The sequence below is a fragment of the Falco cherrug genome, chromosome 2 (assembly GCF_023634085.1).
Source record: "Falco cherrug isolate bFalChe1 chromosome 2, bFalChe1.pri, whole genome shotgun sequence".
NCBI classification, from domain to species: Eukaryota; Metazoa; Chordata; class Aves; order Falconiformes; family Falconidae; genus Falco; species Falco cherrug.
The window spans coordinates 3,385,781-3,401,366 of NC_073698.1; the positions used below are offsets into that span (position 1 = coordinate 3,385,781).

The 15,586-nt window shown below is 39.1% G+C and overlaps 1 protein-coding gene across 4 annotated transcripts in view; it reads left to right on the top strand.

Moving 5' to 3' along the window:
* The window catches only part of UVRAG (UV radiation resistance associated), a 102,730-nt gene that overhangs the window by 45,404 nt on the left and 41,740 nt on the right, over positions 1-15,586 (top strand). For all 4 annotated transcript variants that reach the window (XR_008730882.1, XM_005440949.3, XM_027807782.2 and 1 more), the window contains 6 exons: positions 366-471; positions 2,536-2,662; positions 3,712-3,796; positions 4,262-4,349; positions 4,919-4,979; positions 7,006-7,171. Coding sequence is in view for 3 of the 4 variants with exons in the window: in XM_005440949.3 (XP_005441006.1) it covers positions 366-471; positions 2,536-2,662; positions 3,712-3,796; positions 4,262-4,349; positions 4,919-4,979; positions 7,006-7,171 (633 nt within the window). In the remaining variant the exon portion in view is untranslated. The remainder of the gene's footprint in view (positions 1-365; positions 472-2,535; positions 2,663-3,711; positions 3,797-4,261; positions 4,350-4,918; positions 4,980-7,005; positions 7,172-15,586) is intronic.

The window sequence follows — 15,586 nt, forward strand, 5'->3', positions numbered from 1 at the left end:
AGTGCTCATGGTAACTGTCATGTCTATCCGTTTTGATGTTCACAGTGTTACAACTTCATTGTTACACAAGATCCCTGTAATTACCTGCTGTCTCACCTACAGCTTTGCCTTATCAGCGTGTATTGAATTTAACAAATGAGAAGGAGATTTGGTACTTGATCGAATTGAGAGACTTGATAGTTTACTTTGGATACTCATTTATATAAAATGTGCAAGTTATGATTCTTTTAATATTTTGTTCCAAAATAGAAGCTGCCAATCTGAATTCATGTTACTGTTGCTGGGTTTGAGGCAGCTGGCACATTCATCATTAGGACATGTGTGGGGAACCTTTAGTACAGCTGTAACTTCTCTTTTCCTTACAGGCTTCACAGAGCCCAGTGTGCAATTAAACAGACTCAGGTAACTGTTCAGAAAATAGGAAGGGAGATTGAAGAAAAGCTGAGATGTACATCTACAAGCAATGAACTGGTAAGTTTGATTATTTGAAACCTTATTCTACAGGCTTGCTGAAGCATCTGGCTGATGTCTTGACCATAAGCTTGGGAGTTTTTTAACAATCAGACTTGAAATCTTTACTTAAACTTGTAATTTCAAATGGGAACTCATCTGAGAACTGTAATGAATTTTAATTTGTGTTACACAGATGGGTTGATAGATCATCCTATTTTTACCTTTATTTTGTATAATTGCTTTTATACTAGAAAAGCATAAACATGGCACAGTGCATGAAAGAGGTTTATCAGGAAAAACAAACTTTTAATGATTTAGATAAATCTTGACAGAAACTTGGGGTGTATTTAGTGAGGTGAGTCCACTGGCTATATCTTCTTGCACTTCTGCTCCCTTTGGGTGAACAGCATTCATGCGAAAGCTGTCACTCAAGTGACACGTTCAGTTTGAGTAGGAAATGTATTAGAGTTTTCAATAGCTTTTGACAGTTTGTTTTGCCTGTTCTTTCCCCTCTCCAAAAAAGTGTACTGGCACTACTTTCAACTTTCTGCCCAGGAAGGCTGAGCTCAGTTTAAAGCAGTGAATTGCCAGAACAAGAATGGCTTGTAGTGACTTCATTGTCTCGGTACTCACTGGCATGTGTCTGATGCCTTGTATAGGAAAGGGAAAACTTGTGACGTGAAGTTACTTTATTGCTGTAAGGCAGATCCTGGGTTGAGAGTACTCTGCTAATTTTCAATGGAAAAATGGGAGGTTGTTGCACTGTAGACAAAGAAGCAAAGGAGTCACCTCCCTTAAGGAGCAACATCACATCTCCTGTGAGTGACTCCAACCCAGAGCTGCTTTGCCTTCTGTTGGTATCTTGGCTGTTAAAAGGTTATTAGCCATCTTTTTTTCTTATGGATATCCTTGTCCCTCTAGGCAAAGGCTTTTCCTTTATAGATATGCATGAGCAAAATTGTGAAGAATACTAAAACCAAAAATGATAATGATCACACACGTGATGCAACTTCTTAGCCACCATGGTCTATGTATAAGGAAATGATTACCTATTTCTTTCTTCCTTTGTTCAGTAGTGGAAACTCTTGTTGGGCTTCCATTCCCCTTTATAAGTGTGTGGACTATAAAATTGACTGATGTTTCCTGCTGCGGTCTTGAACCAGAAGAGCATACATGTATAACTGAAGCAAATATGAAGTGGAAGAAAGAGTTCAGCAAGAACTGACTTTTTTTTCAGGCAGCTAGTGTTGAGGTAACATTATGTCCTCTAACTGCTTGAAAAAGTGAAGGCTGGCAGCGTTATATGCGACATTGTCTGATAGTACTTACACAAGACTTGCTCACAAGTATGTCTGAGTGCCTCTTTGGGCTTTGAACTCCAGCAGGGTTGTGACTGGACTGAAGAGACGTAACTTCTCTTTTCCATTTTGAAGCTGTCTTCAGTTACTCCCAATATGGATCTATTAAACATCGTAGATGCTCCTTCCTTAAAACAAAACCCCACTTATAATAGAAAATTCTGCTTCACTGCACACATGGCAACACAATTTGTCAGTGGATAATAGTGCATCAAATAACAAAAAATATTCTTATGAAACACTAATAGATTTAGAGTAGGTACAGGGCAAATCCTAATTTTTTTTAAAGGGGTCCTTCAGATATAATGTAATGACATAATCCGTAATGATACCGCCAATCTTTTTTCCAGCTCCCTGCTTCAGTTTAGTATAGACTTCTTATGGCTGCTCTTCTCTCTTGTTGCCTAACCCTTTGCCAGGGAATGAATGCTTGTCCTGCTGCTATAAGTTTCTATGTACTTGTCCTGCAGAAGTTTCCTTCCGTCTCTGTGCATCTCACAGAGGGAGCAGGCACTGTGGAACAGAGCTGAGTTTTTCTCCTTCCAAGGCAGCAAAATAATTAGGGTCTTTGATTATCTATTGCCTGTGGTGATCTATGAACTCCACCTTTAGTCCAGCAGACACTAGTCTTGCCCCTTTTTTGCTTTCCTCCTATCACTCCTTTTATGGAACTGCTTGTGTGCAGAAAAACTTATCTCTTTTAACTCTCATTTTCTTCCAATAGAAAAAGGAGAGTGAATGTTTACAGTTGAAGATCCTGGTGCTGCGTAATGAACTGGAGAGGCAGAAGAAGGCCCTTGGTCAAGAAGTAGCCTTGTTGCATAAGGAAAAAGTTACTTTGCATGACAGAGGTAGGTGTAGAAATGTTAATGCTTTTATTGCAGATCTTCATAATCCACTGATCAGAAGAGTAGTCGCCTAGCTTATGGTCATGGTGACCGTAATAAAGGTGCTGTTTTGGTGGGGGTTATTTTGTTGGTGTGGTGGGTTTTTTTTGGGCTGTGGGGTTTTGGGTTTGTTTTTTTTGTGTATGGCTCTAACGTGTTTGTGTCTGTCTTTATATCTGGCTACAAGCTTCAAATAATCTCTTTACCATCTGTGTCATACTGAATTCTGGGCAGCAGTTTCTGATATCCTGTCTCTGAATAACTTCTTACTATGACAGCTCTCTAAAACAATCTTACATCTACACTTTATCAACATTTTGAGACACTCAGAAGAGCTGCACTGTAATACAGTGAACAGTGGCTTGATGCAGGCACATTATAATGTCATGAGGGATGTTACTGTACCTGTGATTAGGATCCTATTCTAAGTGTTAGAAGACAAAAATTCCTCTTAATAGCTTAATATGTAAGTGAAAGATGAAAAGCTCAGTAGTCTTGGTATTTTCTTTTACTGGGAAAGCATCATATATATGACTATATGTATGACTGTATATAGTCCTGTATGTAAAATGCTGTATCACTGTCTCTTTGGAGCTCACCAGTGACCAAGCTACACATGAACATTTGATATTTTTTTTTAAATACCTAGCTACGTTTAAAATAATTACTCGCTACTAAAAATGAGGGGTTTTCCACTTAATTCTGGCTATGCAGGTATTAAGATGCGTTAACTGAATTACTCCACTACTGTGGATGTGGGTGTGAGGGAAAGAGGTGTTAAAGGAGAATTGGGGTATAATTGGTTGTGTTTGGCTGGTGAATGGTGTATAGTGCATGCAGACAGGTGTTTCTCCTACACTGTCATTCCCCAGTTTGGCAGCATAACATGGAAAATGGGCATCTAAGAGTAAGTGGAGGATTATTGCCAACATTTGTGTCAGTATCTACTTTTTAAAACTCCAGATAAGAAAATATTTGAGAGTAATTTTTTCCTGATTCTTCATGTTGCTTAGAAAATGCATTTGAGACTGAATACCAGAAACTTCAAGAGCATAATGAATCCCTGCATGAATTAAGAAAGGAATGCACTGCAAAGAGGTAAAGGGTTTACACTTTTTCTCCGAAGGGAAAGGAAATACAGGCTTGAGAGTGGGCCACTTGAAGTGGGACTCCTGGCACCAAATTTTTACTAATGTTGCTCCAAAACATCAGTTAAGACATCTCTGCTATGATTTGTAGATATCTAAAGTGATAATTAACAGTGGCAAGTCTAGAAGAGAAGAAAACAGATGCTTGATTGCATGTGTAGACTAGGTCTGTTTTAATGTAACACAGCTTTGTAATACTTGGTTGTCATAGTCAAAATACACCTATAGTATGAGGTACAACTGACAATGAAAAATCAGCTTTGCCTTCTGTATTTTTTTATTTTTTGTGGAATTACCTAACTTTTTTGGGGAGGAGAGGTGAAGCTTGGGAAGCTGCGGAAGGGATACAAGGGTTTGATACCTTTACTTAAAGCTTTTGAAGAAACTAATGGGTTTGGGATCTCTTTCCCCAAAGAGAACTGTTTTTGAAGACAAACGCCCAGCAGACTATTCGATGCAAGCAACTGCTGTCAGAGCTATCCTATATCTACCCTATTGATCTGGTATGTTTTTAATATTCTAAAAATCTTCTTGATGTGAAATGAATTTCCTATATATTACACTGTGAGCAAATACCATGTTTTATTAGTGATGAAACTTGCTCTTCACTCATGCTGTTTTTTCCAGCTTTTTCTTGGATTTGGTCCTTAGATTGCAAACCTCACAGGAAGAGGACTTATGCCAGCACCTCACAAATAGTCTCCACAATAAAAGTAGAAATAGCTGTAGCTGTAATTTAATGGATATTTTCATTTTGTTAACAATTTTATAATGTAACCCTGACAGCAGGCTAGCTGAACTTTAACAAAGTGCACATAAACAGATGTCCAAATACTGAACTCCAAAATCTTTTCTATAATGAATTAAGATGAAGCTCTTCCTTCTTTATAAAAAGTTGCATTTATTTCTGAGTTATGAGATGTGGACTAAAATACTGTGTCAAAGTTGCTCTGTTTAATTGAATATTTAGTTTTTTCTTCACAAAAATGCTTTGTCATTGGATTTTGTGCAGGTTTCTGTTTTCTCGATGTTGTTCTGTTCTCACTTTCCGTTGTTGATTTTAAACTTACAGAATGATCAAAAGGATTACTTTGTTTGTGGAGTCAAGCTTCCTAATTCTGAAGACTTTCAAGGTAGCCAGATATTATTTAGTTGCTCAGTTGACACTGCTTGTAAACTTTATGAAAATAAGTAAACTGATAGCAATGGCTTAGGACCCAAATTTATGACTGGAAAGGTGTAGACTAGAAGAAAACTTTTATGCCTTTTTTATTCCTACCTCCTAGCTAGTTTGAAGGAAGTTACTGTTGACTCTTGGAAAAGTACCTCTGTATTCTAAGACTCAATACTGAAACACTGGAACAAGTTACCCAGATTGCCTGGGAGAGTCCTGGGCAACCTGCTGTAGCTGACCCTGCTCTGAGCAGGGGGCTTAGACTATGCGATTTCCAAAGGTGTCTTCCAAACTTAGTGATTCTGGAAAACATTTGTCCTAAAATTGCATTATGACTACATTGAATCCGTAAATTTTGATGGAGCAACATGCATGAATCCCCATTCAGTTTGCTGTAGTTGCTGGTGAACTACCAAGTAAATAACTTGTGTAAGTAAGACTTTAAAGCTGCCTGACAGTATGGAGTATTTTACAAGTCAGCTTCTACTTCAGCTGTCTACAGTCACCTTATTGCAGAAGCAAATATATAGCATGCCTATCTGTATAACAGTTGTACAAGTAATGGCATGCATTCATCTGCAAATGTTTGATGTGAGTTGGAACTTCATTAAAATATGCTTGAGAATTTCTTGCTCCCAGTACTTGCTCATTCTGCAAGGTTTGAGGTTTTTTTCCAAGAAACAATTGTTTAACTCTTTAAAGCCATCCCATAGTAGTTAACTTGGGCTAACAACATGTATATTGGATGCTAGGATAGCAGAGGAATAATCTGTAAAACAAATCCAGTTTGTCTTTTCTTTGTCTTCCTGATTGCAATAAATATGATAATGAATTCAGTTTGGCAGTGCTTAAGAAATCAGTGGCCTGCATCTTCTGGCCCATTTTCAGGTTACTGGTATTAATTCCTTACAAAATAATTACTAATTCTTTATCATGTAGTATTATGAGGAAGAAGTACTAAGCATTCAGCTTGTGAGATACACAGTTAAATTTGAAAACCAGCTGTCTGACGTATCTTTGTTCAGATACTTGATTTTTTAAAATATCATTATCCACTAAGAATCTGAAGGATCAAAAACACTTTATTCCCTAAAAAACAACTTTGCTGCAGAAGTTGAATATGTTTTACAAAATACTTTTTGAAAGGGGTGTAATTTAAATCAATGTACTGTGTCATGTTCTGATAGAGCTCAGCATGATTTTGTGGTTGACATGGAACATCATAAGCTTTTTTAGAGGGTCTTCTGTATAGCTGATTTCATGGACTCCCTTCTTCATCAGAAGGGATGACTCCATGTTGTTTGTATCAGTGTGTTCACTAACAAGGAAGAAAAATAAAGAAAACAGAAAGGAAGAGGCTGTAGGTGGCTAAAGGCTGTAATTTGAATTGCAAGACCTGTGTGTATTCCCAGCTGGTGAAGCTTTAAGGTTGAAACGTTAAATTTCAAATTGAAAATGTTACTTTAAAATAACGGGATAATCTAAGTTCTTCCAGTTGTTGGCAGAGAACAGAGTTCATACCCTGGGGTCAGTGTATCTCCAACTGATCTTGCTAATGAATAAGGTTATGGAAGAATGCAGTTTTACCTGACCCTGGTCATGTGTGTCAGCTACATCTAGAGAAATGCAGAAAGTTTCAGACTTGAATTTTGACACAGGAATTTTGTTTTGCTTTTCCTGTCTCTTCTTTACCCTTTACCATCCATACGCACCCAGGCAAATATTGAGAAGAGTAACTTTTAGCTTTGAAAGTGTAAAATTGGAAGGTGAACAAGCCATCGCCCTTTTTTATAAAAGAGGCAAATACGGTGAACTGTGAACATTTGTAAAGCAGTCTAAATTTATTTCAAGCTTGCATCTATTCTTAAGTTATAACTTCTGATAGCTCTGTTAATTGTATCATTCTCTGAACAATAGATGAACTTGTGCTGAGTCTGTACTCTGATTCAGTTGATTAAATAACAGAATCTTTTTATTATTGACAGCAAAAGATGATGGAAGCATTGCTGTTGCCCTGGGCTACACCGCTCACTTGGTTTCAATGATATCCTACTTCTTACAAGTGCCACTCAGGTATCCTATAATCCACAAGGGCTCCCGATCTATAATCAAAGATAATATCAATGACAAACTGACAGAGAAAGAGCGAGAGTAAGTATGTCATAAATGTGCTTATGTACTTCCTTCAAAACAACAAATTGGCAACAAAAAACCCCCAACCCCCTTGAACAGCTTTGGGTAGTCTGAAGTGATGTGGAGTTTGAAGTTATTTTTTACTGCTTTCAGTAGCTGTGGGACTGTTGTTTTTCTTGTGTTAGAATTCTATGATCTAGTAGAGTAGTTCAGCTCTGTCATTCTAGGTCTGTTGGCGCGCACATACTATTGTTTGGGCTTCTAATAATGCTAGAAAAACTTAAATGGTGTGTCTTATAGGTAAGTTTTGGCTGTTGATTGGAAAACTTGCTTTTATGTCTTGCCACTGGCTATGGGAATAAACTGCAGGGAGCAAGTACAGCTTCACTTGAGGAGTTACTGCCAGTACTGGAGTAGTGGTTGATAAACGTGATAAATTAAATAGCTTTCTTGAATGCAGAGGATTTAAATCAATTGAAAAAAAGCACTGTAAACTTATCTACTATTAACCAACTTAATATTCAATGAGGAGTCTTTCATTTATTCTGTAATTGTCTTTCAACATGTACTTACACTATAGTTATTGTTGTGCTACTAGGAAACTATCTTGGTGTCCTTAAATTCACTCTTTGAATGTCTTCTCCTGCATTTTGGCACTTTGCCTATTTTCCCCACTGTCTTTGCAAATGTGTGCTCTAATATGAAAGCAATGGCAATTATTGGTTAAGTTTCACTTTGTAGCCTGCAACCACAGAACTCAAAGGAATGCAATACTGACCAGCTGTAGGAGGCCAGCTGCTCCCCTCTGGTCCTGTGTGTGTTTGGGTGGCTGCAGAGTAAGGCTTGGAGCATCAGTAACTTTGTTTTTCCATGTCCAAGGTTTGGAAAAGGGAGCAAAGGAAATGGCTGAGGGGTAAGGAGTCTGTGAAAAGTAGCTGTCTCTCTTGACATAAAACCTGTAAATTAAAAAAAAAAAAAACCTCCACACCCATAAAAGCCCCCCAAAACAAACCCACAAAAAACCCTCTTTGGAAATGTACAATCAAAGTATTATAATATTTTAACACTAATTACTGATAGTCCAAATCAAGATGGAAGGCTCTTACTGTGTGTAGTTGACTGGGTTGAGATGCTTGGAAGTGTATGATTTCTCTTTGAAGCTGAGTGACTTTTGGCAGGACAGCAGAGGTAACTTGCCTTAAGAGTTAATCTCTCTGAGGTCTTCCTGTTTTGATACAATGAAATATGGCTATATAATTATGTCTTGCAAATTAATTTTGATACCATTTTAATAACTTGTCCAAACAATTCCTGGGTAACTTAATAGAACATTAATCTGTTCTGCTTCCGTTTAGTCTCTAAGCATATGATCATACTCCTTCCTGTACACCACTTTCAGAAGGGTAGCAAGCTACAACATTTAGATCTGGAAAACAAATTTCTGAGGAGTAGAGCTGCCTGTGTGGGGGTGTATAAAGATTAAACCAATTTCCTGTTGTCTGAGACAGATTGGAAGGTTTAGTCCTTGAGGCTGTAGGCTTCCAAACCCTCATGACTTAATACTTTATTGCACAATAGAGTTCTGAAAAGCAGAAAGTTTAGCTAAGTATATAAATCCCTGTTGGGCCATTTACCTGTGTTCTGCAAGAATTTTTCAGGATTAGCTCCTGCCTGAGATCTTGTCTTCCCAGCTATTGGAGAGTCAATCCTATCAACTCTCAAGGGACCTTGCTTGCTGTAGAAAACCTCAAATGTCTTGCAGTTTTCTTTCTAAACTAATAGCTCAAGTTTCTCACCTGCTCCTAACTGAATTGAACATAGCAATTAATATGCATTATTAAATTTCTTTATTTCAGTCACCTTCCTTTAGCAGCTTTTAAAACTCCAACATGTGACTGATTACTCCGTTTTCTTTATACTCAGTCTTTGCTGTAACACACAGCATCGTGATTGACTAGATTAAACGTTTTACTTGGCTTTGTAATTTATTTTTTTTTGAACTGCAGGGTTTCCCTGAGATCCATATTAAGAGCTTCTAAAAATCGTGCTTTGGGGGAATAGCTGATGTTTTCACTTGAGAACAATTTCATAAGTACATGTGTTTGTATTTAACATTATATTGTATAAATGTGTTCCTTCACTTTCAAGTTTCTTTACCAGCTTTTTAAAGCCCTTGTAAGCTGGTTAAATATTTTTGAGAGCTTTCAGAATATAAGTTACGTTTGGGAAATGCTTTATCTGCTTCAGGTTTGTTTATTTGGATGATCCAGATAATTTAAATCTCAAAGTTCTGGTAGACGTATGCAATTTTGTCTGTTGCAGTTACAGTTTGTAATGGAACTTAAAGCCTACAAAAGTAGGGGGCTCTGAGAACTCAGCACTTCTCTGGCTGCATTACTTAAGGTAGAATAAGTTGTATATGTATATATCTGCCAGTAGCATACAATATATGATCAGCTTCATAATTGCAAAGGTATTAGTGTTTCTAATCTATTCAATAACTGTTCCATTCTTGTATTCCATAAAATAGTTTTGGTACTACTAAAACACTGTCTTCTCTCATAAATCTATTTTTGACTTTCTGAACCACCAAGGTGAGGCAAGAATATGATTTTCACTAAATATTTCGTTAATATACTTCATTGGTCCCATTCAACATCTGCAAGTGCACCAAATATGTAGAAAGAAAGAGTACCATTCCTCAGAAGTTCTGGAGTCTGAAAGGTTTCAAAACAAATGAGGGCACCCCCATTGGGTTTGCAGATGACACGAGCTGGGGGCAGTGTGACCTGCTGGGGGGCAGGGGGTTCTGCAGGGGGTCTGGGCAGGCCGGGCCGAGGGGCCGAGGCCAGTTGTATGAGGCCCAACGGGGCTGAGTGCGGGGCCCTGCCCGTGGGTCACACCAGCCCCCCACAGCGCTGCGGGCTGGGGGCAGGGGGCTGGGAACTGCCCGGCGGGGAAGGGCCTGGGGGGGCTGGTCGGCAGCCGGCTGGGCATGAGCCCCCAGTGTGCCCAGGTGGCCACGGCGGCCAGCAGCGCCCTGGCCGGTGTCAGCAGCAGCGTGGCCAGCAGGGCCAGGCAGTGCCCGTCCCCCTGTGCCGGGCCCTGGTGCGGCCGCCCCTCGAGCCCTGGGCTCAGCGTTGGGCCCCTCACCCCCAGGCAGACCCGGAGGGGCTGGAGCGTGTCCAGAGCCGGGCAGGGGCTGGGGAAGGGGCTGCGGCACAGCTCGGGGGGGGGGCAGGGGGAGCTGGGGGGGCTCAGCCTGGGGAAAAGGGGGCTCAGGGGGGACGTTATTGCTCTCTACAGGTGCCTGGCAGGGGGTTGTAGTGAGGTGGGGTCAGTCTCTTCTCCCAAGGAACCAGTGACAGGACGAGAGGGAACAGGCTCAAGTTGCACCAGGAGAGGTTTAGGTTGGATATTGGGAAAAATTTCTTCCATGAAAGGGCTGTCAAACACTGGAACAGGCTGCCCAGGGATGTTGTGGAGTCCCCATCCCTGGAGGTATTTAAAAGACGTGTGGATGTGGTGCCTGGGGACATGGTTGGGATGTGGTTTAGTGGTGGACTTGGCAGTGCTGGGTTAACTGTTGGACTTAATGATCTTAAAGGTCTTTTCTGACCTAAACAATTATGTGATTTGGTTCTGTGGAGACAGAACTCCCAAACTAAAGCTACTGAGGACAGCAGCATGTTCCTCTGTGCAGTGACAAGCATACATGTTTGCTGAATAAACCACCTAAATTCTTTGGCACTGTTCTTGCACAACTGAAAACTAGCACTTCATCACATTCTCATAAACATAGTAATGATTCTGAGATGAAAGTATTTATGATGTGTTCTGACACTGTCTGTCAAGTCGTGCATTTAATGCTTCTGTTAGTCTGCTCCCAGATATTTAAGTAAAGAATAGCTTCCAGTTTACAGCAAAATAAGGACTGTTATGTCTGGAGTGAGTCATACTTGGTGAAATTGCCTGTGTTGGTGTTGCTGCTTACTGTATTTTTCTTTTTGTTGTTGTTGTTTATATAGTCTTCAGTTCAGTATAGTTCTGTTCTTTCATTGTCAGTGTAAGCTAAACATCTTGCAAAGTAAATGCCTGCATTTTGCTGGCTGGAAGCTACTGCATCTTTTGAAACTGTATCAGTTTCCTTGCAAACTTTAAAGTGAGTCCAGTAAAGCACGGTTATGCCATCTGTTTGGGAGTCTTTTGGCCTCTGTTGGTTCAAATCTATGCTTGGTTGCTACTTTTTATACTTGAAGCTTCAAATGTCACTTACATAACCTGACAGCTGAATATTCAAGGGTAGAATACTTGTTTAATCAAATCACGTTAGACAGCTTAGAAATATGTATACTCTCCTAAGAAAAATAATGTTCTTTGGAGTTTATTCATCTTTCTGGTACTCTGTGTGTCTGGATGAGTGAAATGCACATTCACAGAAATTATTTCTGTTGTATTTTTGCATTCTTGGTCATATTGTGTGTCTTAAAAGATTTTCAAGAAGTCTTGCTTTTCTGCTAAGTAATTTGAAAATGAGAATGGTTTCAAGAGAGTTTTGCTAACATTGTTTCTCTGTAGTAAAAATAAAGAGAAATCAAGTAGTATGTTCAGGCTGTTCTAGCTCACGCTGCACCTTCTTCCCACCAAACCATGTTAAGGGAGAATTAGAAAACTAGCAGTAGTAAGAAGAAAACCACCTCAAAGTCATATTTCAGACTAGGGAAAAAAAATGAAGGGGTAAAATACGTGATCTGAAAAGGTTTTGTATTTAAAAGACAAGTGGTACATCATAGTTTTCAGGCGTAGCTACTGGAGCACATACAGGCATTTCAGAATTGTCTGATCTCAAAGTAGTGCTATTTTTTCCGTGTGTTGTATGTTTAAACATTGAACTTATTGCCACCTCATGTTATAAAGGTAAAAAATATATATTAAAAAATAAAATAAAAAAAACACAACAAAGCGTACCTAGACAGTGATGGAAGAAGCTTATGTAGTCTGGTGTATTTTTTGCAGAAATATTTGGCATTTGCTGATTTGAGATAACAGTAAACTACTCTAAAAGTTTCCTTGCTGTTTTATAATTTATAGAAAGATTTAAGGTCTTTTTTTTTCTATTCTGCTTGGGAAATACAGACTCCCAACAGGTCAAAGGAGACACAGGCAGCTGCAGTGCAGTCTTGGGCATCTGCCTTCAAAGGCATCTGATGTCTTTGCAGTTATGTTTTATTACTTATATGTACCTCGAGAACCAAATGAAATGGCATGAGGAGTGAAACTGAGCATGCTGCTATGGCTTTCTAAATTATGCTGCTACTTGTCCTGTCTGAACACCTTCTGTCATCACTAAACACAGGAAACATTTATCTATTGCACTACTATGTCTCATAGAAAACATGATCAAAATTGCATGCTGTGTTTGCACCTAAAAGTGATAGGTGTGATCCTGAAGTAATTTCATGGAAACTATTTCTGTGCTGTGGATTTGTACCTCAAAATTGTCTTTTTCTGGAGCTCAGCTTCATCATTATTGAGAACTTAAAGCATGCCAGAAGGTTGTAATTATTAATCATTTTGTCTTGATTTAGGTAGAATTAGCTGTTTTGAGACAGGATTGTGAAGATCTGCTGGCATCAGACTTCATCTGGGAACAAAGTCTGAGTGCATCAGACCTCTTGTATCGCAGTGGCACTGCAGCACTCAAAAGTAGCTCTAATTCCCTGGGTGTCAATACCTTAAAGACCGATTTTTATTTCATTGCCATAGCCCACGTGAGAAGTGCAGAGGTGTGAATAATAAAAACCAGGTTGTCTTTCACTGGGATGAAGGTCTTGTGGCAACTGAAAAGCATATCAATCTTGAAACACAGGTGCTCTTGTTGGATCTTCAGAATAGTTCTGGATTCCTTAAGGATGTAAAGCCGTGAGCATATTTATCCTAATACAGCTTCTGTATACCTAAAGCTGACATACAGGTGCAGGGCCAAGGGCTGCAGCACTGTGTGAGGTGAATGGTAATGTATCTGCATGGCTTGATGATTGAGTCTTGAATTCAAACCAGCAGGTTAGTTTACCCCAGTTTGAGATGCTTTTGATTTAGGGACCCAGATTTCGGAGAAGTGGAAAAGTTTCAGAGTAAGTTGAGCCAGATGTACTTTTAATCTGCATGTGTTTAAGCAGTCAATTTGATATGTTGGTGTTGTATTTTTAGACACACTCATTTGTACTGATAAAGAAAACTTCCATTGTGTGTGGTTCACACACAGTGTTAAGGCATGCAATATGGGTTACAGTGTAAGTTCTGGTATAAAAATTTTCACTTTTCAGGCTTGTGAGGAAAGCAAAGGTTGTATCAAAGCCAGTCTGCTTTAAGACTGCTTCCATGCTGCCTTTCTCCATGTGTTGTCTTTCAGTTAGTTTAACTGTGGCAAGCGGGATTTGCAAATAGGTGGTGGTAAGTGATGCTGAACAGGCATATGGACGACTTTGGAATGTTTGGAAACAGCTAGTTGAATGAGCATGGTCTAAGAGTGGCCCTTGCTACTGTGGTCTTGCCCCTGTTTCAAAGGATGGGAAAAACAAGAGTTTCAGCTGTAGTAGACTTAAGCACTTTAGCACTGTTGTACTTCTGTTTTGAGCCTGGTAACAGATAAGCCACTTGCAACAAGGCAATCTGAAAAATCATGACACAAGCAAGAATAACTTTTCACTGACATAACATCTTGCAACTCAATTGAGAAGTCTTTAGTCATATTTGGTACTTTGGCTGAGATAACAAAATGGCAGCTTTGGGAAGAAATTTTGGTAAATGTAAATCAGATGGAGGGAGATGGTTTGTTGAGAAATGTAATAGCTGTCAAAGCAAAGCTGATTCTGTGTGGTAGATTGAGTGTGTGTTAAATGTTCAACGATATTTCTCGAAGAGTGCTTTTTGCCATGAACTTATCTTGAACTGTATTTTTATGTTCCACATTCTTGAGGGTGCATAGCTAGAATCCTAGCTTACTTTTTTTCTTGATCACCAAAATAATGCTTTTGCCTTCATTGGGTCAGCAAGTATTACTGTGCAGAGATTAAGAATTAGATCAGGTGTTCTTTAATGAATTTAGTTACTGTTAACACTATTTCTGGGAACTAGAAGCTTTTACATGCTCCTGGCCAGTCTGAGACAGCAGATTTTGTTTACTGCAGTAGATCAGACAACTGACCCCAGATATCTACAGCTGAGAAATGTTTCTGTGAAGACATACTAGTCTTAATTTACTCCCATTGGAACACTATACTCCTGATGAGATTATTTTTCATAACATTACTTCATTTTTCAATAAGCAGGGACTTGACCTCTATAAAGTGTCCTCTAGTTTAAAATGATCCTTCAGTGGCAGGGAGATTTACAGATCTGATACTGACGTTGTCTGTTCTGTCCATACAGATAGTCCTTGCGTTGTGATATCCATCATGGTTTGTATACCTTGATTTCAAGCTGAAATATGTCACGGAAATGCACTATTTACAAAAAGCCATCAGTGTCACTTGTTCTGTGGTTTGCTAGCTGTGTTTGAGGTGTTTGAAAGCGTTATTTGCTGAAGTAGTGGAATGATACCCTCTTGTATAAATTGGTGAGTGTCTTATCAAGAAGTGCCTGACTTTCAGGATCTGGGTCTTTGCTTTCTTTTCCTGTACAGCCTGGACATACTGAAGTTATTGTAGATTCTCCAGAAACAAGGTCACAGCAGTTACCCTTCATAATAGAAAGATGGCAGTGCTTCTGCTTTCAATTATCATCTTCTTGAGCTATTCAGATACGCATTTTGAAAATATATTTCATGAAGTTAAAACTACCAATATGTTTTCCTTTCCCAGTAAACTAATTATCTTTGTATAGTGAAAAGCTTGAATGAGGATATGTTTTTTTTCCCTTGGCAGTCTGTATTTTTGTCATCAAGTTTTGTTTTACAAGTGTAGCTTTTTCTCTGGAGTAGAAACTAAAAACCAACTAGTAATCAAACCTGAATTCACTTGTGATCTGTGATTCATATTCATGTCTTAATCTCATCTCTAACAAAGTGCACGCTGTAATCCTTTCTTCTGCCTTTTCATTTGATATCAGCATTGCTCACTGGGTGGGGATCTTAACTTTTTCATTTAAAACTTTTCCAATCATGCTGATAGTTGGCAGAATAGTTAGCTGTTCCTGGTAGGCTAGTAGTCACCCTAAGGTCACTTTGTGGCCTCCACTGTCAGTTGGTAGCTTGATCTGAAAAGGACTTGAAGTGTTCTGTGTCGCATCTCTATAATTGAGAAGTCTGGTGATGACGGCAGTTACATACTGTTGTCTTTTAGTTGTGTTCCTTCCAACAAGCACTCAGCTGCTTGGGTCTGCTACTTAGAGGTCCTGTGCCAGTCTCTGCTCTGAAGCAGACAGAACTGTGGT